The 27,387-nt window shown below is 38.5% G+C and overlaps 1 protein-coding gene and 1 long non-coding RNA gene across 4 annotated transcripts in view; one reads left to right on the top strand and one right to left on the bottom strand.

Moving 5' to 3' along the window:
• Positions 1 to 15,215, top strand: part of WAPL (WAPL cohesin release factor) — a 149,806-nt gene extending 134,591 nt beyond the window's left edge. For all 3 annotated transcript variants that reach the window (XM_068689384.1, XM_068689383.1, XM_068689385.1), the window contains 10 exons: positions 3,645 to 3,756; positions 4,289 to 4,386; positions 5,881 to 5,957; positions 7,137 to 7,312; positions 7,638 to 7,753; positions 8,429 to 8,590; positions 9,801 to 10,008; positions 11,089 to 11,177; positions 12,219 to 12,314; positions 12,742 to 15,215. In XM_068689384.1, coding sequence (XP_068545485.1) covers positions 3,645 to 3,756; positions 4,289 to 4,386; positions 5,881 to 5,957; positions 7,137 to 7,312; positions 7,638 to 7,753; positions 8,429 to 8,590; positions 9,801 to 10,008; positions 11,089 to 11,177; positions 12,219 to 12,314; positions 12,742 to 12,807 — 1,200 coding nt within the window. In that variant the 3' untranslated portion in view covers positions 12,808 to 15,215. The remainder of the gene's footprint in view (positions 1 to 3,644; positions 3,757 to 4,288; positions 4,387 to 5,880; positions 5,958 to 7,136; positions 7,313 to 7,637; positions 7,754 to 8,428; positions 8,591 to 9,800; positions 10,009 to 11,088; positions 11,178 to 12,218; positions 12,315 to 12,741) is intronic.
• A 5,685-nt stretch (positions 15,216 to 20,900) lies between these two features.
• Positions 20,901 to 25,600, bottom strand: LOC137859911 (uncharacterized). The gene is made up of 2 exons (XR_011098656.1): positions 24,830 to 25,600; positions 20,901 to 22,440 (listed from the first exon to the last, which is right to left on the bottom strand). It is a non-coding gene; the product is annotated as an uncharacterized lncRNA (long non-coding RNA).
• Between the last annotated feature and the right edge of the window lie 1,787 nt (positions 25,601 to 27,387).

Here is a 27,387-nt window from a genome sequence, read left to right as displayed (position 1 = left end):
AAAGGAGAATTATTTCAGTGTTTCAGTTTTAGGCATGTTTCCCGTAAGTGTGTGGAATCTGTAGGTAAAGAAATCAGTTACTTTTCTGGCCTTTAGAATCTGCAAAAGCAGAATAAATTTGAGTTGATGTTCTCTGCCTTCACTTTAGTCTGTAAAGTCATGTGATACAATCTTAAGATATCAACGCAGAACAAATTTTGCTTTTTAGGTGACAATTAGCAAGGAATTGGTGTAATTACTGTCTTAATTCTGAAGACTCACATAGCTCACTATCTCAGTGCCAAGATATCTTTTGCACTACAAAATGTAAGACAGCTCTGTTTATTAAGTGTGGAACAGCTGGCATAGGTTCCTGATTGCTAAAGCATCCAGCCACGCTGACCACTGTCTCCTATTACAGCTTTTCTTACATTCATGATCTCAGCTGGCCTAATGTTTTTCATGAACTGTAATTCCGTTTTTGTTTTCTTAAGCATGAGTTTTAAAAGGGAGAGGATATATTAAAGGGACTCTGTCCTGCAAGAGATACATCCATGAGAAAAGAATATTATCATCACAGGTGTTGTTTTCTTTTCCTGAGGCATCTTGATTTCTTAAAATTATATTGAGCTGTTGTTGCAAATGTGTTAAATACTGTAGTACCTCACAGATGGAAACTGGTTCCCTCCCAGCTGTGCCATCTAGAAGTAGACTATTCCAGTGTTCTGAGAATATTTGCAAACCAAATGATACAAATAGTTTCTCTGCCAGTTTATGATAGTTGCAATGGTAAGTTGAGACAATAATGAACTTCATGTGTGGAGCATAAAGTTGCGTTCACAGTGGTCTCTGTCATGAGGTATAATACGTAATCTGTTTTGTACCAGATGACAAACAGGCAGAAAATTTTAACAAAAAATGCAAATCGGGTGGAAGGGGGAGGGTTAAAGAAAAGATCTGTACTTTTTCAAACTCAGACATAAACATTGAGAAACAGAAGGATTGCAAGAGCTATTTTGATAGCTCTGGTTTGTGCTTAACCAGTTACACGTTAGGTTTTTGAATCTGAGCTTCAATGAAGATGACCAAAGCTGCCCATATCTTTAACAGACAATGTTGTTTGTGTTACTATATCTGGAAACTAGTTTGGGCTAATTCTTGAGTATTCATAAAGGTGTTCAAAGGATTCTGTTTTCTAGACTGCTGTGAACAACATTGAAAATGTAAAGCCAGAAATTGAAAAGGACTTCTCTGTGTGTTCAATTTCTTCCAAGCATTTTCTGGTTTAGGAGGAGATCAAACCTGAAGAACTTAATCTTCCTGAAAGCAAATTGCACTTGGCTGCCAGTCAGCATAGCCCAGTGTAGCTGATGCTTGCAAGCTAGCTCTTATCCGTTGCATCATGATGAAAATGTTCAGAAGTGACTTCTCTTTTCAGGGTTATTTTGTTTTTCAGTCTCAGCATAAGCCTGAAAACTTAAAGAAAACACATTTTGAAACTTTGGTCTTAAAATTTTATAGTAATTGACATAATATTCATCAGAATCATGGAATTATTAAGGTTGGAAAATACCATCAAGACTTTACTCACAAGCAAGAATTAAATCTTGAATGACAATTTTTAGTATATGCATGTTTTTAAATGTTCTCTTGACCAGTTGTATGAATATCAAATAATATTCCTCTGGAGTTTTTGAAGTCTCACCACCCTTTGTAGGAAGACCAAGTACTGTATTTGAAGTACTATGTGGACTTTGAGATTTTGTGGAAACACATACAGAAGATTAGTTAAATCTGTTTAGCCCTTAAGATCTCTAAGGAGAGTCTCTGTTCAGCTTCTACCAATCTGATTTAGGTTATGCCTGGCTTCAGATACCTACCTTACAAGAGTTTTCAAGCTCAGTCTGAAAGCGTGAAAAATTTTCTGAAGATGGGAAAGCTGTGGAGAACTAGGGATCTGTCAAACTGCTGTCTGCGGGTTCTTTCCCTTCCTCCCTCAAAACACTTGCTCATTTGGTTGGCATCAGAAGGGCAGTTCTACATCCATTGCTTAAAATGTTGTCTGCTATTACATTTTTAACTTAATTTGTAAAAGTGAGGTTTTGGACCTTTTATCTCCCAGTCATACGAGAAGTTTGAAACCAAGTGGGCCTAACTTCCCTCCTGTGGGAGGACTGAGTGAGTAGCTGCTGGCAATTAAAGGTGGTTACCTGTTACCAGGGTGGTGAAACAGTGGCAGGAGTAATTGCAGCTCTGTGTTTGTTTCCTCTGTGATGGGGAATTGAGATGCTGATGACTCAGTGAGCAATGACCTGTAGTAGATTTGCTGCTGCTCATGTTCTCTTACCCCCACAATGCTTTCATGACCCAAGGACACTTCCACTTACATTGGAGAAATGCAGTTATTAACCTGTATGCTCATCAGTGACTCTGCTGCAGAGGTTGCTTCTGAAAAAAATAAATAAAGAATTACTTTTGGATAGTAATTCTTCTTTATCAGCATTGATCTTGAACTTTCTTCTCCTTGGAGATCAATAATCTGAAAAAAAAGGAAAGCAGCTGAAGCTGTCAAGGTTGGTGGGGAGGAATCATGCAAATAATAACTTGGTTTTCAAAGACAACAGGGTGTTTATTCAAGCCTGGTGAGTACTGTTATTCCCAGGAGGTGCTGAGGTTTGCGCTTGTATCCTGGAATATGCTACACATCTCAGAAAAAGCACAGCACTCCTTGAAGTGTTAGAAATCAAATGTGTCACGGAGGGAAGATAACTTTAAAGTGGTTGAATTTGGTTGACTTTATTGTGATCTTAAGGCTTTTTCTCTGTCTGCTCGTTGTTGTATTTGTGGCATGATAAATTATTAGGCTTATAGTAGTCCATATTTAATTGTGTGTTTTTCAGACATTACAGAATTCAATATTCTGTGTAGATATAAGTCTTATGCATATTAGACATGTGTATATATATATATATATAAAATGTTTTATTATTAACATTTGGCTTTTTTAGAAGCTCTTATAAACAAGATAAACAGTCTTTTATAGATGCGGTTTGTTCTGCTTAAAAACATTGCAGGAGATTAACTAAGATAATCACCTAAAATCTGTTCAACTTCAATTTACAGAGAGTAAGCTTATCTTCAGTGCTGTAGAATTTCAGTATGTATTCCTCTTAAGAAAAAAGAATCCACTAAATATAGTAAGATTTTTTATCAGCATCATAGTTGAATTTTTTTCTTTAGTGCATTTAAAGTAAAGTCACAAAAAACTTGGTTAGAAACATGTATTTTACAAAGCAGCAAAGTTAATGTATCTGAGGAAAGAGCAGTGTTCACTGCAGGTTTTTTCCTACCTGGCTGTTTTGTTCCGTTCCTTCTACCACTAGTCTCTTTTGGTAGCAGGAGAAGCAGATGAAAACAGGCTGTTTAGACTTTCTAAAATATTAAAATGTCAAGAAAAAGTTGAGAATGCTAACGTATCTTTTTAATCAGTACCAAGGTTTTGTATTTTTTTTTTTAATGCACACATTTCTCTATTCTTGCTCCCTCTGGTGGTTTTTCTACTCAAACTGTAACTTTGTTTTGTATGAGGTGTATTTGTATGATCCGATGTGTTGGCTGCAGCTGCATATGCTGACTTCACTAATTCTGGAATCAAACTCTTTCAGACCGGGCATTTGGCAATGGAGACATTACTGTCTCTCACCTCAAAACGAGCTGGGGACTGGTTTAAAGAAGAACTGCGACTCCTAGGTGGTCTTGATCATATTGTAGATAAAGGTATATTAGAGATCCTGTTTTTAAAGTATGCAAAAATTACTAAATCCAAGATGTTTGATTTTCCTAATATTAGTTTTCTTTGCTCAAGAATAGAAAAAATGATATATTCTCTTTTTTTTTTTTTAATGCACAATTTTATGACAAGTTATTGGGAAATATTACTGACAAATCTCTTCGTGTGGGATTGAAAGTACATTAAAGTACTTCAAAGTACCACAAAACAATGCATCTGTAAGATATGTGGACTTATTTGCGGTTAAGAAACATAATTATGTACTGTACAATCTCTTAGTAGAAAATAAAATATACAGATAGGTAATTAGTGTGGCAACAATCACAGCCTTCTTTTAATTTACCTGGAAATGTAACAGTTTTGGAATGCTAATCATGTCTTTGAGATTATTTCCTAGTATTACAGGGTTATTAAGGTGTAAAACAAGGTTGATAGCAACTCTCTGAATAGCTAGTTAAATCGGAATGCTTGGCTTTTGAAGGCATCTTATTGACAGTGTAAATTTTTTTTTTTGTTTAGTTAAAGAATGTGTGGATCACCTAAGCAGTGATGAAAATGAAGAGAAACTGGTTGCCTCGTTATGGGGTGCAGAAAGGTGTTTACGGGTCCTAGAAAGTGTAAGTATGAACATTACATTTCTGAAAAATGCTTTCTCTAACGTGTTCGGTAAATATATAGTTATATAAGTAACAATAAACATTTTAATCAAAGCTATTAACATTGTGAGGTTTATCAGTGTTCCTGGAACGTTGGAAGTTTTGTTCATTAATTTAGAATATCACTCACTGTTGTTGAGAATAACTCTGTATAACCTGATGCTTTTTTTACGTTCCTCTAAAAAACTGCTGTTTGTTTTCTTTTGTCATGAGATCGACTTTAGTGTGAGTCTAGTATAACACAGCATAATGTGTTTTCTTAAAACTATAAATTGATGTGTATATTATACGAATTACTGCATTCAGACATCAGCTAGCTAAGTGCTGAAAGAGCAAACTGCTTTGAAGGTCACAGTAGATCTGTAGTCAGTTGATCATGTATATTGAGATGGTAAATGTTTTTCAGTGAGAAGTTTGAGCAGAATTAAAATGTGTGGTAATTTTTGTAGAGCTTAACTGAGAGAAACCTTGTGCATGTGCTTCCCTACAGAGCCTCATTTTGTTAAGTTTCATATTTGTTGTTACTCTTTTTGCTTGTGATATTGTAAGCAAATAGAAAAATGTGATGTTTTTGAAATACTGCTCTGCACGTCAGAAAGGGGTGTTCAGGTTCAAAGTACAGGTCAATGAGTCTTAAGATATTAAGCCTGAGTCAGAGGGCAAGTAGCTGCAGTGATACTTCCTGACTAAAATAGCAAGATAAACTCAAGGATACTATAAAAGTAAGCTAAAAAATGAGTACAATGAACAAATGCAGGTGTGGCTACTTCAAAGTTACAGTACTTATCCCTTTACTTCAGAATAGTGAGAGAAAAATTTTCAGATCTGGCTTCTGCTATTATATTCTATGGATGGAATTGCCAAGCAACAGCACAAGAGACTTGTTTAGTGGCAGAATATTCAAATTTGAATTTGAGGATGGCTTGTGATTTAGTAAAATCCTTAGGAATTTGGGAGAGAGGACAAATCAGTGTACCATATAACAAAAATTTAAGAAGAGGTTTTACCGTTTCTGTAAATCGATTCTGTATTCCAATCAAGAGAATTGAGGAAAAAGTTTATAGTTAAATGTTTAATAAGCTCTTAGAAGTGGAGTTGACATCAAGTCTTAAATAGCAAAATACTTACTTGTATATATAAGCGCATACACATGCATTGGGACTACAGTGTCCCAGGATACAGGTTCAGGTTCTGCTGTGGCAGAATATCCTCTGACAGAGTTCCTGTGTGCAGCGTATCAGGGAAGATGGCTTTATATGCAGTGCCACAATCTTGTGGGATTACTTAAAAGTTGGAAACTCCAAGGAAATACTGGTACAATAAGTGAAAACTTATTCTGGATAATAATCAAGAAAAATGGATCTAAATAAAGTGGCGTGGTAGTGGAAGGGAATAGTTCTTTCAAGGAAAAGGTCATTTCTTTTTTTTAATATTACTTTCTCCTCCCCTTTTTAGGTTACTGTGCATAATCCAGAAAATCAGAGCTATCTGATAGCATACAAAGACTCGCAACTCATAGTCTCCTCAGCTAAGTAAGTTGTAACAAAGACATTTTTGCACAGCTCTGCATGTGATAATGGCAAGGAATTTGGAATTTGCTATATAAGAAAATTCCAGGGGAAAAAACTTCATTTCTGTGTTGCTTTTCATTAAGTAATATTCAAGTTATTTTAGATGAGGGTATTGGTAACTGCCTGAGTACTAAGAACATGTAGTTATTGTTGGTTCTGTTGAAGTTGCAAACTGTGGATTAAGATTTTAGTACCAAAATAAGGTGAGCACAGAAGAGAAGCTACTTTTGGGAAGCTACTTCTGTTGATAGTGTTTTATTATCTTAAGTGTTCTTTGGAATGGAGCATAATAGTGAGTTGACAGTTAATGTAACTAAGAATAAAGAAAATTTTGTTCTGAACTGTTCTCCCAGCCCCACTTATCAATCAGGATGAGGTCTCAGTTGACTGGCAGAGATTGAATCCCTCTTGCACTGCCCAAATGGTTCATAAGAAAGCAAATTAGGCTGAAAATTTGACTGTGCAGACCTCGTTGGAAAAAGAATGTCATGGTTGTAGGCTAAATATTTTGAGTGGTTCTTTAAATTAAAGAAAAAAAAATCTACTTACTGTGCTAGTTAGTCCAATCTGTCCTTTTGACATCTTAGTTGTGTTTATAATTGAAATCAGCACTCTCACTTTGTCAAACTAATGTAACGCAGTAGAATTATGTCTGGTCTGGTAGTGTTACGAGATGAAGGCTGCTTCTGCTGGAAAATCACGTGTCACTTATTTATCACAGAATAGGCATAGCTCTGGGGACAAGACAGGTGAACAGTTAGAAAATACTATCAGAATAATGGTGTGCCTTGATGGTCAGAGGATACGAGAGGCTGTTTTTAGGGAGAGAAGATGTCTTAAGACGTTATGATGAAGCTGGAAAGAAAAATATGAACTTTTGCACTTGAAATCTCAAGCTGTTAAAGCTCTAGGCAACAAAGCTTTCCTGTTTTTGTTTTATTTTCACAAATTCAGTTGAACTCATAAAAGATTTTATAGGTGACAGGCTTATCATCTATCCATACAGATTAGGCACCTTACACTTTTATCAGGAAAATGCTGCATAAATTCCATATTTGCTGTTTTCCCGATTAAATAGGTATAAAATGAAATATCCTGTATGTTGTCCAGGTAATTTTGTTCTGCGTCTTCTCTTTGCAGAGCATTGCAGCATTGTGAGGAGTTAATCCAGCGATATAATCGTGCTGAAGATAGTATCTGTTTACCAGACAATAAGCCTCTGCCTCACCAGAATGTAACCAACCATGTGGGTAAAGCAGTGGAAGACTGCATGAGGGCCATCATTGGTGTCTTGCTCAACCTAACAAATGATAATGGTAAAAACAAACAAAAAAATACACCTATTCAGTGTTACAGCATCAGAGATAGTATGTTAATGTAAACCCTTATACTGATGGTTTTTTTCCATGTACAGTGCAGTAAAACAGTATGGTAAAGTATGGTAGGTGCTTGCTTTGTAGCAATCAGTAATTGTTTTCTGGGAATTGGGTGGGTAACTGCAAGTATGAAGTGTAAACAAGATGCATGCTTGGGCCAAGAAGGCCCAGTTTATCCTGAGGGCCAAAAGGTTTTATCCATCTGTTTAAAATAATGAAAAATCCATCTTCTAAAAATTGAGCCTTTTAAACTTTTTGTTTACAGAATGGGGTAGTACGAAAACAGGTGAACAAGATGGTCTGATAGGCACAGCTATGAATTGTGTGCTTCAGGTTCCAAAGTTCCTACCTCAAGAACAGAGATTTGATATTCGGGTGCTGGTAAGTTCTTGTGTTTGTTGCATGAATATTAAATGATTTGCTGCCTGCTTGTGTGTTTAACCGCTCCAGCTCCAAATTAAGGAGCAGCCTCTACAAACTTCATTGGCTGTGTCGTAAGTGAAGTACTTAAAGGAGGTTTCTGTAAGATCCAGGGATAACTCAAAGATTTGACGACTTTGAGCTCTTCTTTTCTTTGCGCGTGATGGGAATAAGTAGATGAATTGTGAGAGACTTGGGTAAATAAGTCTGAATTACCTCATTTTCAAATGTCTTTTCGATTTTAGAATTATAGTGGATGTTATTGAGATAAAGGCAGTGTCAAATTTACTTCAGCGTACATAAAATGTGTCTGTGGCCTAAGAAACACTAAAACTGTATGTGTGAATGGTCTTTTAAAAACGGAAGCTGAAGGTTGGACCCCTGAATCCCTAATCAATAAATCAGATCTCACCTTTAAAAACATTTGAAATGGTTTTATTCAGAATTGAAAAATCTTGAACTTGTATGCAAATTCTCAGTTTTGCTTCATATTTCTTTAAATCCTGATCCTTCTGTTTATCAAACTGTTTTATAAAGGTGTTAGTATGTATGTATCCTGAGAAATATACAGCCTAAAGACGTTTTGATAATTTTTTTTAATGTGTGTAATATTCTTTGATTTTCCAATTCTTGCAGGGATTGGGTCTGTTGATCAATCTGGTAGAATATAGTGCTCGGAACAGGCACTGTCTTGTCAATATGGAAACATCATGTTCTTTTGACTCATTCTGTGCGGGAGAAGGAGATGATAGCCTAAAGATAACTGGACAGATTGATGCTGTTCAGGCTTTAGTGCAGGTAAGAAATGAGCCAAAAATATGTTTTTCCTGTAATAGTCACCATTTTTCATTATCAGACTTTCAAGGAAGAAGAAAGAACTCAGCAGCAAAGATGCTTGTCAAAGTTTTTTGTTACACATTTTGAGAATGTAATACAGCACAGTGAGGGAAGAGGGGTGCTACTCACAACTTGGCAGCATTATTACAGACATCTGAAAGCTGCTCTTGTGCTCTGTAGAGCTTTCTTGTTCCTGTATAGTTTATTCCTCATGCCATTTTTAAGCAGCTGTAAAAATTGTAAGCTACTTTTCTCATCTACTTTGCTTTCATAGATTTTTAAGTACTGTTTTTATGGGAGTTTAAGACCATTTTTTTTAAACCACGCTGTATCAGGTTTTTAATGTGAATATGATGCATATGGGTTTGAAACACCATTCTTAAATGTTGAATTGACTAACTTAAAAGAAATCCACTAATAATTTTGGTGAGTAAGCTCCAACATGCAAACGAAGATAAAAGTAAGTAACAGGATCATTTACAACCTTTTAATTTTAATGGAGATAAGCTTATGGATTTTTAGCAGTTGTTACATTTCATTATGTGAAATGACTGTCCAGCAGCAGACAAAAATGTCAACAATCAGGATATTAATAATATTAAGTATTTCAATGTACACAGCTGTGCAAAGCAATATTTAAAACTGGTGGTTATATGATTTGGGAAGTAATTCACAAGATGTGTGTAGTACAAGATTGGTTAAGTCACACTCACCTTAAAATGACTTGCTAAGTCATCTTAAATTACTCTAAATTTTCAAATTTTTACTATTTACATATCAAGGGAAAAGTTAACAGAGCAATGAGAGGATAGTTCGCATGAAAAGAAAAAAGAGGATTGGTAAAGAACAGAAATTGACAAGAAAATCTGGCAACTTTTACTCTTGAAGCTGTCTCAAAAAAGCAACTAAGCATTTTTGATACCTAAGAGGAATCTGCCAGTTGCTTGAACATTGGGGAGGGAAGGAGTCAAGCCTTTTCTGTAGAGCACAGCATTAGTGTTGTGATAAATCATGTTACCCTTTGAAGAAGAAAAGGCTATTGTAAAGAATAGTATTGAAAGCTACCTTATTAATGGGTGAATTGTGAAGGGGAAATATACTTTCAAGTATTAATTCCGTGTATGCAGGGTTTAATTTATAATTGAAATCTTTCTGAAATTTTCCCTATCAGCTATTTCTTGAGCGTGAGCGAGCGGCGCAGCTGGCTGAGAGCCAGACAGATGAATTGATTAAAGAAGCTCCCACTGCTCAGCATGATAAGAGTGGGGAATGGCAAGAAACAAGTGGGGAGATACAGTGGGTCTCCACAGAAAAGTCAGATAGTACTGAAGAGAAAGATAAGAAGGAAGAAGATGATGAAGAACTTGATCTTAATAAAGGTATGTTGGAGGGTTTTGATGAGCTCAGAAAAAGGCAAGAACTCTGCGATGGCATAAACTCTTAACTTGTCCCCTACTTCCTGTCTATCTGCAGTCCACTAGGCTGAGATTTCCTCAGTGTATTCCCCACAGTACTACTACTTAATAGTGCCTTCTCTCTGTCTGTCCCTTTAAAAATAAAAAATAAAAAATTAGGTATGTTCTGTGTAAGAAATTCTGAAATGGAACGTTTAGGCCTTTATAGTTTTCAAGGCCTTTTGCAGAAGAACAATATCTGCTTTAATTTCATATTCCACTGTGTTTTGACCCTTCTTGTTTCATACTCCATTCAGTTCTTTTCTCTTTTCCCTGATTTACTTGCATGCATGCTGCTTCTGCCTTGTATCCCCAGTTTCTTTTTCTGAGTTCTTCTTGCTCCATCAGTGGTATCTTAGGTACCTGTGTGATGCCTTGATGTGCCTCATCTTTAGGAATTTATTTCAGGAATTTGAACATCTTTAAGCTGAATTACATGGTTTGTTTCTGGAAAATACAGCTGGTCAAAAACACTAGTCATTCTCAGTCGAGTGGCTCATGTTAATCTTCTGATAGCAGATATGCTATCTTGCTTTTTCGAGCCTTGCTCTATATTCTTCCTCCTTTTTTTTAATTCCATCAGCCATTGTAGCTATTTGTGGCTTGTCCCCCAAAATGCTGAGCCAATAGCAAAAAGTGCTATATCCATTATTTATAATATGAAAATCTTCTCTTTTGCGCAAATCTCATTGGCTTATAGCATCACAGGAAACATATTTGTATTTTGTTGTGTTAAACATACAATTTGCCCATTTAAATGGTACGACGATAAAAGTGCTATAAAATATAATGAATTGAAAGAGAATGAACACCATTTTTCCGTTCAAGAATGTCTGCTAGCGAGTTAAGTAAGGAGTTTGATTCTTGCCTCTAAAATCTCAGTGCAAAAAGACATTTTGTTTGAGAAAACAGAATTCTGGAAAGTGATAATGAAAGATTGTATTTGAAGCAGTAAAAGATACCAGCTGCTTAGAGGATACAATACACTGTTGTCTCTTTTCACAGCTCTTCAGCATGCTGGGAAGCACATGGAAGACTGCATTGTGGCCTCATACACAGCATTGCTTCTAGGCTGTCTCTGCCAAGAGAGTCCAGTAAGGGAATAAGTCAATAACTCCAGTAAAATATTTAGTGAAGTAATAATTTGCAGTGTTGAAATGGGTTTATTAAATCAGGGTTCAATGTGAGCTGGTACACTGATGAAGCTAACTTAATGTATATAGTTCTATGGAAAATTGCCAGAAGCATTCCATCCAAAACAAATCTTTTGAACATCAATATGTTTATCAAAGAAAAACAGGAATTGAACATTTAACCTCTTCTGCCTTTCTAGTGTTTGTTGTTAGTCTTAGCTCACAAATGAACACTGGAAAGGTGAAGGAAGGTTGGCTAACCTGTTCTATAATGATAAAAGCTTGCTTCATTTTTCAGCAGTTTCAATAAGCAAGTTAACAGCCAACCTGTTTTTCATCCTAGTCTGCTATTTTATTTCCAGTGAAGTTTGTATGAAATTGTGTATGTCCACATTAGTTGAAGATGATTGCCTCGGGTTGGAAATACATAATGGAAAGTTGAAGTTAAAAATGTGGAACTCAGGCATTTCAAAACTTCATAAACTTTCCTGTCAAATGCATGCTCAAATGAAGATGAGGTTCAGCCTGCCTTCAGGCTACTTTAAATTTACCATGATGGCAAAAATGTTCTTGAGCGTTCTGGTCTGTACTTTACACTTTAACTTTCGATTACCTGTGTATAATTTTAGTGTTTGGACAGGTACTGGTAGTAAATTCAAATACTTTCAACCCCTGACAGTTATGAAGGGAGATTGTTTCCACGTCAGAAGAATAACCTCGTCATTTCTTTGAGTTCTTGATAACCTTGGAGGTCCTGGGGAGGTCTGATGGTGGTAATGATCTTTAACAGGGAAAACAAGTTGCAGGAGTTGCTGTTTCCTAGAAATAAACACCTTAAATATATGAGTTTTGAGGGACTTGAATCATAGAGATGACAGCAAAAAGCTATCTTAATCATGCTATGAATATATTTGTCTTGCTCCATCTCATGTGAAGAGTAACATAGTTCTTGGTGTTGGAAAAAAATGTCACAAATTAAAACATTTTTTTTTAATTTCTTAGATCAACGTGACTACTGTGAGGGAATACTTACCTGAAGGGGACTTCTCAATAATGACTGAAATGCTTAAAAAATTTCTCAGTTTTATGAATCTTACTGTAAGTAATACATACATACATATACATATACATATACATATACATATACATATATATATATATATATATACTTAATTTGATGGGTATAGATATTTGTGTAATTGTGTTATCTGCTAATAACCCATACATTTTTAGAAGTTTTTACCATTTTCATATGTCTTCAGAAGAGCTTTAGGGGGATTATCTCTGTTTTTAAGTACTGAAGGCCTGTTTATATGATACTATTGTAGTAAATAAAAGGAAGCTACTCTGATTCCATTTCAATGCTATTGTTCAGAAAAATATTGTGAATCTTCTTCCTGATCCTAATTATTTTTACTGATAAGTAACTCTAAACCCTAAAATTCTGACATGAGCATAGCTCTCAGTATTTTAGAGGTAATATTGCACATGCTTATTTGTTACTTCTTTCTCTTATATTTTTCAGTGTGCTGTTGGAACAACAGGCCAGAAATCTATCTCTAGGGTGATTGAATACTTGGAACACTGCTAGATACTTAACTTCCGCTGCAGGCACTCTAATGCTGGAGCTACCCTTAGACAAAAGAAGAAGTCATGAAAGAAGTCCTTGAAGGATATACCAAGAGCATTCATCTGTGTCATTCGTGTTCGGATTTTTAAGGCTACCTGGTCTCTTAACCATGCATTCAGCATTTTCTAAAAGACAGTTACTACATCAATCTGCAACTATCAAAAATGAGGGGAAAAAGGTTCTGAGGAAAGTAAATAAAGAAACCATGCTGTTTATGATGCAGTGCAGTATTTAAATATTTTTGGCAGGGTTTACCCTCCCTATCTTTTTTTCTTGCTTTGTTCGTGACAAGTTTCAAGGGGAAAACTTGCTGCTGATAGTGCAACTGCTGTTTACTGTTGAGCCACTGTTTCATGCCAGCCAGGTGCAAAGGCAGCTTAGCTACTGAGGTATCAAATGTCCTAATAAAGAAGTTCTGGACAGCAGCACCGCTCCTATTTGAGTTTAATTTGCTCTTGCTTTTTTATTACTAGATTATTCCAAAATCATAAAATATAAATTTTTAAATACTTTTGTGATTTTAACTACTGTCTATATTTAAAATTTGTTGGAATCCAAAGAGGCGAGGATTGGATAGTTTATTTTTTATACTGTTTTGATTGAAATTAGGTTGTTGAACTATTTCTCAGTTCTAAAACTGTCATGGCCCATGTACTGTAAACTGATAGACCATAACACTTTGTAGATCCAAGAAGCATGCAAACCCATAGACACATAAAGCCATTTGAGAGAGGGTGTGTTATCCGTAAAATAAATAGCAATTGTAAAAAAAAAAAAAAAAAACACAAAAAATTGTACCCTGTTTAAAAAAAAAAAAAGAAGAAAAAAAGATTAAATCCCAGGTTAGTTTTACACTTCTAATGAGCAAAACCTTTGAAATGCTGTTTTAATTGTTTCAAGGAACCGCTCAAGATGTATTTTATAATGTTCAATACAAAGAATTTGGATGTTATAGGGGGAAGAATTTTAAAGAAGCTAAAACACCAATGGGGATTAATGGTTCCAGCTGACATAATCTTTCTATTTCATTCTTCTGTAGTATGACAAAGTTTAAATGCATACAACACAAAGCCTTAAATTGCTGATATAGCTAAGATTTTGTTCAGTCTGAGGTCTAGTTCATAGCAAAGCATTGTGTTTGAACACTTAAATGGAACAAAAAATCCCAGAAATTACATGACTTTGTTTTTAAAAAGAAAATAAAAAAACCTTCTTGCACTCATTATTCAGACCAAAAGAATTGGTAATTATTTTTATTAAGCTGGTCTTGAATATTTGCAGACTGTTCTGAGATCTGCTTCATCGACATTTTTAAATACCTGTATGGGTAGTTACATCATGTTATTCCATTGAATTTGTAAAACTTGAAGCCATAAAAATATTAGTTCTATGTATAATGAGGGGGAAATAACAGGAAATCTAACCTGCTTTTAGATCTTGTGTTATCTCCATGTATAAAGTTACAAACTTGTGCTTTTGTATCAGTGCCAGCTGTAAATTTTTTACATACAGTGGCTGCCTTCTATGTCTTCCTATTTTTGATAATGCAGATTGTTGGGAATTCTGTAAGGAAGTAACTGATTAGTGGCAAAAATCCAATGTTGGTCATACTTTTTTGCGTTTTCTCTCATCACCTTCTAAAACTTAGTGTATCAGTGTAACTTAGAAAAGTTTTTGAGGTTGTATTCCCCTTTGTTTAAAAACTAAACAGAAACAGCTCAGTATTGAGAAACAAAAGCTGTATGTCAATCATCTCTACCAGGAGGAAAAACGAGTATTTTGTCCATCTAGTCTTCTGATTTCAGAGATTTTCAATCGCAGTTGGATTTCAGAATGATTATATAGTTACTGTGGAGTGATGGCAAGAGACAATACAGATGTGATGTTGGGGGGGAAAGCAGGGACAACTACCTTTCTTTGTTACACTGGTAATTGTTTGGGAATTGATTTACCTCAGTGTTTAACAGTTTTTTTAAATGTAACTAATTGTCAAGCACTGACAAACGCAGATTTTTTTTTTTTGAGGGTGGGGGGAGAAATCACCCTGTGAACTGCAGTGCATTTTTGTGTGTTAGACCCTCAAATAACTCTGCATTAAAGGGTACTTGAGGCCAACTTGCAAATTAAAGTTTTAAAGTAACTTTTTTTTCCATTGTAAATATTTGTGTAAATACTCTCAATTGGAAATTAGAACAAGTAGAGTACTTTTCTGAATCCAATCCTATTTTTATTTTATACAGTATTTCTCAGCTGTGATCTTTGGAGCAAAAGCCAACGGCAGGAAAAATAGTTTGTACCAGTTTCATGAAGTATGTCTTTGGGTTTTTGTAAATAATTTTAACTCAAATAAAATTGCTACTTTCAATACATATCTTGTCTTTTAACATGTAATAAAGCACTCCCCTGAGTGACTGCAGAAAGAAGGCAGTGTCAGGTAAATTTTCAAAAGAAAAACGTAATATAAAAAGAGGCCTAAAGGTAGTGCTGTATTTTGCATTGGTGTTTTGGGACAACAGAATTAAGTGCCTGGACCCCAAGGTAATCGAACCAACTAGGGTTTGACATTTTCTGGAGAGTTACTGAATCTCTTAATACATTTTTGGAGTTCTCCACACAAGTTGCTATTGATCTTAAAGCTGAAGGGGCATGTGACAAATCTGAAGAGCTGTAGTTAAGTAACAAAATGTGTAAGAGCATAAGGGAAATGGGGCAGTTTGTTTTACGGTGATCCTTTTCACATTATGAAGAACGTTAATAGCTGCTTTCTTCAGCAGAAAAATTAGAAAATTGTGTTGTTCTTTTTGTTAATAGGAATGATGCTTTAATTGATTCAGGATGAATTTTTTCCATGTAATTTTCTTAATTGATCCAACTACAATACAGGTACAATATGCAGAAAGTAATCAGCTATAATAAGGGCAAATGAAACTGTGCTGTGTCATCTAATTGCCACTCTAACAAGCATCAGCATAATGGAATTTTATTTCTGTGCTGTGAAGGGGTCCTTCTGCAGTCGGAAACATGGAACGGTATGTTATTAGTATGTGGCACTGTTAAAGACAGATACAGCTTTATGTAGGCAGGTGTTTCCCATGAAATTCATAACATCCAGGAAAAAGTATTTCCTCTAGGCTATTTTGTCAGTAGCTATGTAATGGAAGCATTATTTGTGGGTGCTTTGAGATGACACCAGCATCTTCAGATAAACAAGACAATTGTGAAGCCTCTATAGATTTGGGAGTCAGTCTTTCACATAGATTATTTCATTTTCAGACTGTTCTGAAAAACAGGGTTTCTGGATAATGACAAAGTAGTCTGGCATGATCTGTATAGCACTGATTTATTAGAAGCTTAATGTAAAAGCAGGTGATAGCGTTGGAGATCATTTCTCAAGCTGGCCTAATGGACTTTGTTTTCTGCTGTCAGCAGATTGAGTCTCTGAGTGGGAAGACAGGACAGTGATCACAAAGGTATAAAAGCTTTCTTCTTGCCCTGGAGTGGAGCATCTGTGCCAAGTGTGCAGCTGGAATAGTGCAGTTCTAGGGAACTGTCACTGCTGTACAGCCACTTCTGGGTGGACAAAGATGCTGGTGGGAATTACTGGGTTTAGTTCTAAATTTTCTTTAACAGGGCATTCTAACAGGCATTCTTGGTGTTGACCGTGTTTGTAGGCTCAAGTGACTCACTGAACTAATGGAGATGTTTTTGCTGTCAGATGCACTAGCAGGCATTCTGTTTTCCCTCATCTTCCCTTTCTGGACATCAGTAATTTCTTCTTTGGGTATGTGGAAGTCACAGCATATTTAGGTGGCTGGGGCTGCTACCAGACCCAGCCTATGTGGCCTTTTCAGTAGAGTTCTTTTTCTTCCTTAATGTGCTTCCTTGTTCAAGCAGCAAAAAAAAAAAAAAAAAAAAAAAAAAAAAAAAAAAAAAAAAAAAAAAAAAAAAAAGTGTACATGAATTCAAAAGATAAAGGAACTTAATTTCTTGTCATTCTTCTCTATTAAGCACTTCTTTATATATATATATATTTATATATATATATATAAATATATATATGTATATTATTTTTTTTTGAGATTGGAATTTGTCCTGAATCTCCTTGCAAAATGTTTTCAAAATCAGGTCAATGTAATTCTTGCTGCTACTGTTTCTCATCCTACATGTAATACTTTAATTTGCCTCTGGATAAAGGACACTGCTAGATTCTTTTAGCTATGTGGAACAGAAGCCATTCATACGTGCTCTTTTTTACCTGCGCTACAGATCCCCTGTCTAAGGGACTTGAGTTTATTAAGACATAAGCAGCACCAGTAGGTGCAGATAGTGTTACTGTAAATAAAAGTGAAACCATTATAAATAATGGAACTGCCTGAAGTTGTTTTTCAAAAGGTAGATTGATTTACTAATGCCACAAGGATCTTCATTCCAGCTGTGAAAACTGACCTCGATCTGCAACTATAGTGAAGTCTCAGGTTGCCACGCTTGGTATGATAGCTGTTAGTGACAACAGGCCTTGCCCGGAGATGTTGTAAGGTGTCCTGGTGAAGGCAGACTCACTGGGAGGAAAGAACTACACTAGGGAGAGTGCCTTAAATATGAAAGACGCATTTGTATCTTTTACCTTTTTTTATCCAAACTGTACCTGCAAGTCTCCTAAACCCTATCTTCTGATACTATGCATTGAACCTCTGTTTCATCAGCTTGCAAGTAAAGGCCAAAGAATTTTTTGAAATGTGTTCTTGAAAGCTACATTACTAAGTAATAAAAAGAGTTGTGAAAATGTTAGTACCTAATTCCTTTTATATCCAGTACAGACCTTAAAATTCTAACCTTGCTTAGGTAGTCCAAAGTTATCTAGAAGATTCGTTGCTGGATAAACATTAATAGTAGGGTAAACTCTTGCAGTGTAAAACTTGGTGATACAGAGTAGATGACTGATGCATTTTGGAGTAAATGGAAGAGCAGCAGGGATTTTATTTAGATTTGCTGTCCAGTATAGGAATTCTTAATCAGTTTCCTGTTTTATAACAGAAGATTTAGTTGTGTCTGCATTTATTTTTTCAAAAGTGGGGGAGAAAGTGTTAACCTAGAACACGGAACAGATTAAATGGTTCTCATTCCACCTGTAAAGATGACCCTGTGATTGCATCCTAGTATGACAGTTCAGTGTTGGTCAGGTGAGTGAGTTGGTGTGATGGTTTTTTACTCTTTTGGCAAAACTTTCTAGCTCTGTCACTTGACCTCCTTAAGGGGATTAAATGTGTTCTTTCCATTGAAAGTAAATAATAAAGACACTGAAAAGAGAATGCTCTACTGGGAAAAAGGCTGGAGTCAAAGGTGCACTGAAGACTTCATGTTTAAGTGTGGAGATGGTTATTTGTCACCTGAAGAAGTATTTGTTAAGGATTTGAAGCACACTTCAGCAGGTTCTTATCTTGCATTTTCTTTTCCTTTAGTTTCACTGAAGTTTAATGAATCCAATAGAAACTAAAATGAGAAAATTTACAAGGGTTATGATTTTAAGGAAAAAACGAAACAAACCACAAATGCATAAACTAGAAATAGTTTGGCTCTTTCCAGCCAGTGATAGACATGAAAGTGTTAATTTTGCTATGATAAATGCCCTAGCGACAGTTCCTGCTGTTTGGGTTCCTTCTCCATTACAGTATTGTATCTGGTAGGAAGCCTACAACATAGTTAAAGTAGTCTAAATTCAGAAGTCAAGCAAGCCCTGCTGAAAAATACATGGGAATGTATGTATGTTTGTAGATAAACCCATCCACCCGTTTCTCCCTACCCCTATGTATTTTTCTGTTACTGCAGAACCAATGCATAAAAATCAAAGTGAAGGGTGTTTCTGCAGAAATATGAGTGAGAAAAGAAAAGAAAGAAGTTGCTTTGGTATCAAATGAGTCCATTCAAAAGCTATACACGCACATATTTTCTGGGAATTATCCCCAAGTTCTACAACTTCTGTTTTACAGATGTGGTGTTGGCCTGTTGTCCCACAAATTTGGCTCTTGGTAACATTTCTGGGGCAAAGTTTTTAAAATATCCAGCCTGCATTGTTTTCCAGTCAGCTGTTTAATTTATAGTTAGGATCTGAATGGAATTTAACCTACAAACCATAAGGAAAAACTTGCAATGAGATTACTTTGTGTCACAGCTTTACTCTTAGGCATGAATTTAGGTTCAAGATGTTGATCTTCAGGTTACTGAGCCTCAAACTTAACAAGTAGTTGATGAATGTATTACATAAAATTGTGTAGCGTTGGTGTCATTTTGCTGGCTTATATCAAAGTTTTGTCTTAAGGAGTTTTAGGGCAAAGCTTGCTTATCCAATTAAGGTCATCTTGCTTTTCCAGTTTCAAGTGCTAAAATGGAAGACTAGCAGCAGAAACGGAGCTTCGTAACTAAATAGAAGTGTACGCTAAATAGAAGTGATGCAAATGTTGTTTGTAGTCTCCTTTGTCCTAGCTATTTTTATAACCTGGCAGTATATTTAGTTTTATTATTAAAAATCTAATGTTCCCAATGGAAAAATCAGATTGGAATTTGTGTGCTGCATATAGTCGTCATATACATCTGATTTGAAATTGGAGCCTTATCTCACTTTTTTTTTTTCCTTCAATCCTTTAGATTACAATGAGATTCTTATTGAGGATCTCGGGGGATGGGGAGGAATAGCTATTTTATACCAAGCAATCATAAAGATTTCTTCTTTCTTCTTTAGGTGTAGGTTATACTGGTTCTTGAAAAATGATTTCAAACGAGACAAAACAGTATTACGCAAGACTTCACATGTCATGTATTCCTGTAGAACATCACTTAAAACTGTTGGGACAAAAAGGTACTCTAGACTGATTTGCTAGTCTATTATATATCCAATTTAAGACTGTAAATAACTTCTCTTTAGAGAGGACTAAATCCATTTATGTTCCTCAGAAGAGGATATAAATATACAGCTATCCTATTGTTGTCATCACATGTTAAGATGCTTATACAAAGATTAAACATACTGCAACTGTAGTTTTGCTTAAACACCTGTGGTTAGCCTTCAGATTCTCAGCAAGGAGAATTGGTTCATGCTGCACAAAATGTAGTTTCAGCTTTTTAAAATCTTATGAAAATCACTTAATGTGCCACAGTTTTTAAATTTTGCACTAGCTGGGACCAAAGTCGTTCCTGAAGTACAGCTACCTATGTAATTCCCCCTTCTCTGTGAGGATTTTCAATAGATATGACTTTCAAAATGCAGAATTAAATGTCTGAATGTTCTCTTAAGCTAAGCTCAGTCTACACCTTTTCCTGTGAGAAACGCTTGTCAAATGCTCTGTATATGTGTAGTTCTCAGCAAGACTGAAAAACCTCCTGAATCAGTGTAGTGTGAGCATGAGGTCAGACCCAGGAGAGGGTGGCTGGGAGAGGTCCATGTGGCCAAGCCTATGCACTTGAAGAACCACTGAGCAGCAGGGGCGTGATGCCAAATACATTGGAAGAAATCAGCATGTTTACACAGCTTTGCTGAGGTCAGTAGAAGTGGCCAGCTTGGACTCTGGCCTAGGAGCTCAAGCTGTTCACAAAGGAAAAGATGGAGTGAGAGAAGGTTCTTGATCAGGCTGCTTCTGCTGAACACTGCCTTCTGCTGGTACTGGAATCCCTCTGTGCTTCCTAGGCCTGAATGCAACCTCCTCAGTGTTACTGGAGTCATCGCTAGCATCCTTCCAGGGAGTGGAGCACTCAGCATCACTGGAATATACTTTGTCCCAGGTCTAGCAAAATAATAAGTTGCCTGTTGGAAATGTTGCAGGCTGGGAGAGCCAAAGAAGTTCCAAGCCCAGATTTTACTTAACTACTTTCATACATGAGATTCCACTTAAACATTGTATATGGCTTGACTTTCCAAACAGAACTTGTGCTTTTAGAGAGGTGGAGATCATCTTCCTTTCAAATGGGATTTTAGGAATATATATATGATTAGGCTATCAGGAAGAGCAGGACTGTTCTGCACAGCTTTAGTCACTGGCTTGGTTGATGATGTTTCCTTAAAACCAAAATCCACTCACTTATTTCAGGAGTACGTTAAATTTTCAATGTCCTGAAGATGAAGTGAGAATTCTAGAGACTCAGATTTATGAAAGGAAATAATGTTAGCATGCTACTGCTAAGGCTTGTTGGCCATCCTTAAACAGAGACAGATAGTGGGGACAGAAGACTTTTAACTAACAAGCTTTCCACAGAGATGAAATTAGAGCTAGAGAATTGAGTAGAAGACTGGCTATGTAAACTCTATCAGAAGTTCGATCAACATCTGGGTCTGGCATATGGTTCCACAGCGCTTCTGTTCTGAAGTGTCAAGTATTTCTTGTAAGAACAAGATAGCACTGAGAGCTCTCGAGCTCCACATGGGCTAGCAATCAGCTGGCGAGTAGCCTTCGCTTCCTGAATGAGTTTCCAGTAGTAGCTCATGCTGTCCAGAACTGGTTGCTATCTCCCAGCATGTTGCAAAACATATCACCTACAAACACTTGCATTGAAGACTGCATGCACTACTGCACCACTAACAACTTCGCTGCAATGCTGAGGATTTAACAAGATACAGCAGAGGTCAAAATTCTGCCTTAATTTGGTGGTACGTGTACATCTGCAAACATGATGGCAGGTTCCAGAACCAGACTGGGAATAGGTTGCCAGGTGCTTTCTGGGGAAACAGCTTTGCTGTCTTCCATTGACTGCAGTTGGAAATCATGATACGCAGTTGAGATCTCTTTACATCACCCTCTATACCTCTTCCACCATCGCTTTTTGACATCACCACTTAAAGATTTTACAAGAAATAAGTCCTTGCTTGCAGACGTGCCTAAGACTTGCCCTTCGATGTGAGGAATGAACTTTTATTCTCTTCTCTTCTTGTTTCAGGGAAAGAAAAAAAATCTCACGATCCAATCCTCAAGATTCTTTTAAAATGGCTTCTGTTTCAGGATATGGATGCTGACTTCCATCAGTCTAAAGCCCCAATTGCTTCTTGGTTTATGGCCTGGATTTCCAGTGCCAGTTTCACAGAAATACTGAGCATACTGAAATTGATCAATCCTGAATTTGCACAGCACAGTAAGGACCAGCAGAGAGCAGTCTGCAGAGTACCAGGGAGAAGTAGTAGAAAATGGGAGGCTGTTTACTGAGCAATGAACTCACTAGTGATAAATGCAAAGCAATACACATAAGGAAAAATAGCTCCATATTTACAGAAAGTTAGATGGTAAATTAGCTGTTGCCAGCAGGACAAAAAGTCTCAGACCATTCAATTTCAGCATATGGCAAAAAGACAAGTAAAACATTAGGCATTATTAGGAAACGAATTGAAGAAAAAAAAAAGGAGCCATCTTCATCTCACAGAATATATCTATGATGTTGCCTTGCTTTGAATACAGCATAAATTTGGGGAGAGAGCAAGAGAGGCAGAAACAAAAAGCAGCCTCTTTATTTTCTGTTCTTTTGCTTTATAACCTGAACAGTTAGCCTTTTGCAACAGGCAGAAGAGGTTCAGTCCAGAATTCTTCAGCTCAAAGCAGAAACAATGAGCAGAGGTATCTGTCAGGGAACAACAAATGCAAATATGCTGTGGAAAATGTAACTCAGAAATGACTGTTTCTCCCAAGAGCTCTCCTTTGCTCTTCCTCCCAAGAGCAAGTCCAGTGCAATCACTAAGCATAAAATAAGCATAAGGAAGTATATTATAAGACAGCACAGAATTAAACTGTGCAACTTGCTACCTGCCCTGCAATACTGGGAACTGTTCACTCTGAACTTTTTGCTACTTAGCATTAGCTTTTATATGTAAGGCAGCTAAGTCACTGAATTGTGGCGGCAGTAGTGGCAGGTCTCCCTGGTATCTACAGCAGTTGAACTCCTTTCAAATCTGCAGCAGTCCCCCCCACCTTACTGTGCCTCTAGTCTGTGGTAGCACATATGCTCTCCAGCGTGCGCATGCAGACGGAGCAGCTTTATTTGGAGCCTAATTCCTTGGTTACCCAGCAGTGGCCCAGATGCTGCTATGTTTTAGGATTAGCTGGGCTTAAAGAGTCATGTCCCTGGATGACAATCCTAGAGCGACAAACCGACCCGACCCTGGAACCAGCTTCCTCAGGGGGCAGGGAGGGGGTTTCCACCCCTACTGCCAGGGAAGGATTTCCTCGCACATGCTTGGAAGGTGGCAGAGGTCTGTTCCCGTTTCTGTTTCCCATGCCCTCGGTATTTGTTTTCCAGGGCTCACTGTTACAGAGCTCACATTTATCCCCTTCTTGCATATCTTCTACCACTAATTTCCCTTCACCTCCTTGCTATCCTCCAGCCCACGTATGCCTATCAAGCCTCTTATAAATAATCTCTATTCTTTTCAAAAACTGAGTCCCATCTGAATAATCTGTTGCACTCAAATTTCATTTCCAAAAATACTAAAATACCATGGCCAGACAGCTATGCCAGCAGATCTCACTCACATTTCAACCCTAGATTGGTTTCCAGCTTCTGAGGGCTGAAGATGGATTCAGTTCATTTGTCAGACATATCCCCTTGAGCTGTTCAGGTCACATGAAACCAGGCTGGCAAGAAACCTCCTTATCCAGCCTTTCTGCTGGTCATTGCCTGGTACATCGCACATGCCTTTCGGGGGAGCTCAGCTCTTTCTTTAACGCTGTTCTTGCTATGGCTTCCGGAGCATGACAGGGAAGAGGCTGTGAGATGGGTGCCCAGCTACAGCGATCCCTGCAGGGGCAGCTGAAGCTGCAGGCACGCTGGTCTGAGGGCAGCTTGTGTGCTGAGAGCTGCATCTCTTAGGTACCCATAAAGTGGCAATGCTGAGGCCAACCTCTGTCACACACCACTCGTTCTGGGTCCATCCGAGGAGGTGGGAGGGTTTTAGCATAGCTAGGAATGTCAGCCTTTAAACAGGACTCCTCAGACTTAATTGCATATGGAAGTGACACTAATTTAGGGAGCATCTAGCAGGAATGTATACTGCACTGGCATCAGTCCTGCTCTGTGTTAATTATTAAGGAGCTGTATTTTTAGTTTGCACTTGAAATAGATTCCACGTCTGCAACTCTTTGCTATGTCGAGTATTTAATTAATGATAACCTTTATTTTTAAGGTGCTATTGCAAACAATAGAGATGTTCTGTTTGAGGAATGTTTGATTTCTCTGCTGCTCCTTCCCTGCTGGGAAGGCTAGACAATTGTATGAGTTTTAGTTATGCTTTCTAACATTATAGAGAGCCAAGTTTGACCAGGATATAAACATAAATCCATAGAAGGGGAGAGGGAGAAGAGGTTGATTTACAAGAATATGGAGCTTCTTCCAAAGAACTGTATAAATATCTTAATTACAACAAATAATCTGCAAGGACGTATATTTTTTAAAATAAGTAAATTAGCTTTTAATTGCAACACCTGCAAAAACCCTTTCATACAAAAAAGATAATCCTTAAATAGTTGGCAGCTCTTAGTATCACTTGCCTAAATCCATAGACTAATTTACATGTAAGACCACATTACCATGACAACTTTTATATCTTGCTAAATTCTCTTCATACTATTTTTTTTTTCCAGTACTTCCTTCAAGAAAAGAAATCTGTAGCTTGGAATCCCCTCCAAAGGCAAGGACCTTCATTCTGCAACTCTGAGTGCACTTTGAGTACTACTGTGATAACGTAACATAGTAAGAGGCTTAAAGCATGTTACTCTCAAAACTTTGTTTATGAGCAAAGAGGAAACATATGTAAAGCCAAGAAATTATTGTTAGTATAACTGAAATCTTGACAGCATAATCTAAGAATCATTATTAGTCCTGATCTAATTATTACAGAAAGGAAAACCAAGAAAAAAAACCTTACTAATGTCTCAATAATAATACAGTAAAAACAAACAAAAACTTCTACATAGAAATGTCTCAATGATAATACAGTTAAAAATATTATACTCACAATTCCTGGCACCTTCCCTTTTTCTTGGTGCTGTGCTCACCCTTTCACTGCTTCTATGGGTCCTCAGGCTAGGGGCTTCAGTCTGGTGCTAGGTGTGTTCAGGCCACTCACCAGCACCTGGGGTCTTTTGCTGGGATTAATAGGGTGGTGACAGCTGCTTCTTTATCACTCTGCAATTCACTTGGTCCTTTTTATGTTTACCAGCATGCTTTTACACCTTGCTCTTTCATCATTGGTTTGCAAAGGCATGTGGTAAACAACTTTACTGTATATATTTTACATATTTACATACATATTTGGAGGGTTTTTTCTTTCTTTCTTTTTTTGTTATGCATAAAAATTGGCTTTGGCTAGCTTCAGGTCAAATGGAAAAAAAATGGTGATTTCTTGATAGCTGTGGGTCTCCTGTGGCCAGCCTCTGCCCCACCTTTGTGCCTGTACTCCTCCTCACTGCGTCCTGTCTCTGCTTGTCAAGGCCTCTGCCATTGTCCCTGGCCTGCTCCATTGTAACCGCAGCAGCAGCAGCATGCTGCAGGTGCTGTGGCACTGCCTGCAGCCCCCGCAGCCCGGGGTAAGGCTCAGCAGGTGCCCAGCACCGAGTGTGGGGTCTCTGCTGCCCAGGCAGGGAGAGCAGCCGGCCTGCCGCTAAGGCTTTGCTCCGCGTTGGCTGGGCAGGTGCTCGAATGGAAAAATAGCTCAGTGGTGAGATCAGCCTGTGCAACCCAGGGAAGTGAGAAGAGCAGCTCATTATAAAAATAGCAGGTGAAATGAGGCAATTCCTCTGCCTGTCAAGGAACGGGGTAAAGCTTCTCAGGCTCCACGCTGCGTGCTTTGTCAGGCTGGGTTACCTCTGTCCTACCAGAGTAAAAATTGTTGGCAGCAGACATGCTGCGTTCACAAGTATTGAGCGCCAAGCTTAAAGCTTAATACTACGCGGCGAGCACGCTTTGTTTGTATAAAAAGGCTGCCGGACCAGCCCCGGTTTCAGCCTGAGAATTTAGATGCCGCCTTCCCTATTTTCAGGAGCAGGGGCTGGCTTTTGCTGGAAGCCCGACGGGGCCCGGCGTCCTGCAGCGCAGCTGATAACAAACGCGTTCTCTGCGGCGGGGTGGGCAGCAGCCAGGGCTGCCGAGCCTCCTGCTCGGAGCCGGAGGGGCGGGCGGCGCTTTGGGCTCGGCCGGGGGGGTCCCGGCTGCCTCAGGGCAAAGCCGCCTCGGCGGCTCCGTGCCCGGGGCGGCCTCGCCTCAGCGGGCGGCGCGCGGCGGCCGTTGGTCGGCGCGCGGCGGCTGAGGCGGGAAGGGGCTGAGAGGAATCCTCCCGCCCCGCGCCTCACGGAGGGCTGCGAGGCAGCGCGGCGGCCGCGTTCGTGCCGCCTGGGTTAGTTTTGTCGCCGCTGCCACGCCGGGACTCGGGGGGTTGTTGTCGGTGGGAGGTGCCACCGGCGCCCCCACGCGGCTGCTGGCCCCGACCGCTGACGCTCAGCTCTGCTGGGGCTGAGGCGGCTGAGCGCGGCGCTGCCAATGCCCGCTGCCAGGCCGGGGCTGAGGCGCCGCGTTTGGGCACAGGGGACGGGTCCCCGAAGGCACACGGCGAGGAAGGGGCTCCCCGGCCCCCTTTCACCGGCTCCCTGCCGGCTCCCGGGGCGTCCCCTGAGGCGGTCCCCTGAAGGCTTCGCCAGCCCAGCCGCTCCGCGGCGTCTGTTTGCCACAAGGGGGCGGCACGCCGGAATTTTTGCTTTGTAACAACAGAGCGCAGCAGTAACGTTGTTTTTTTTTTCTCTTGGAACGTCAGCTCTGGTAAAATTCCTCAGATAAAACGCTTTGTCAAAGTCTTGCAAGCTATAGAGGGGCTTCCTGCTGGCTAGGTCAGTGTTTGGGGCATACTGGCTGCAGCCAGTATGAATTTCATGTGGAAAAATTTTTCTCCCATGGCAGAGTGGCTTGTTAAAATGGAAACTGTGGGAAATAGACCGTGTCAGCAGTGTTTGGTGCCACACATTTCCTTCTCCCCGCCCTGCACCACACAGTTTTTTCACCCCTATCGCTGTCTTGTATGCCAGCTCATGACCTGCTTTCATTCTGTGCAATGGGTATTTCCACAAGCAAAATATTTCAGGAGCATATTTTAATTTGAAAAATAAATTTGAAAAAAACAAAACAACAACAACAAAAAAGAACCGGACTTTTGTACAGTGCCGTATACTCAATGTGCATTCAGGAGTCCAAATGGTGGCTGAGGGTTACGGGTGTTGAGGGGCAGCCTGTGGGAGGATCAGCGTGACACGGGAAAAGGTAGATGTGGAAAGTTACGCGTGAACAGCAATGATTTGCTGTATGTTGGAAACTGACGTAATCTAGATGGTGCTGATGACAAACAGATTTGATTTTGAGTGACCAATGTAAAGACTGATATTTCTGTGAAGATTAGAAAAGAAGCTCTGCGGTGTGGGGTGATGGTGTTGTTTTTTTGCAAGAACAGACATCTTAATTTGTCCCAGGCAAGTAGCAGAGAGCACTGTGTGGCTGCTTACCTTCCTTTGCAGCCAGAAGAGAGTTTGA

This window comes from Anas acuta, chromosome 7 (assembly GCF_963932015.1).
Source record: "Anas acuta chromosome 7, bAnaAcu1.1, whole genome shotgun sequence".
In the NCBI taxonomy this organism is placed as follows: domain Eukaryota; kingdom Metazoa; phylum Chordata; class Aves; order Anseriformes; family Anatidae; genus Anas; species Anas acuta.
The sequence above is the reverse complement of the archived record's forward strand: the minus strand, read 5'-3'. Positions and strand labels throughout refer to the sequence as shown.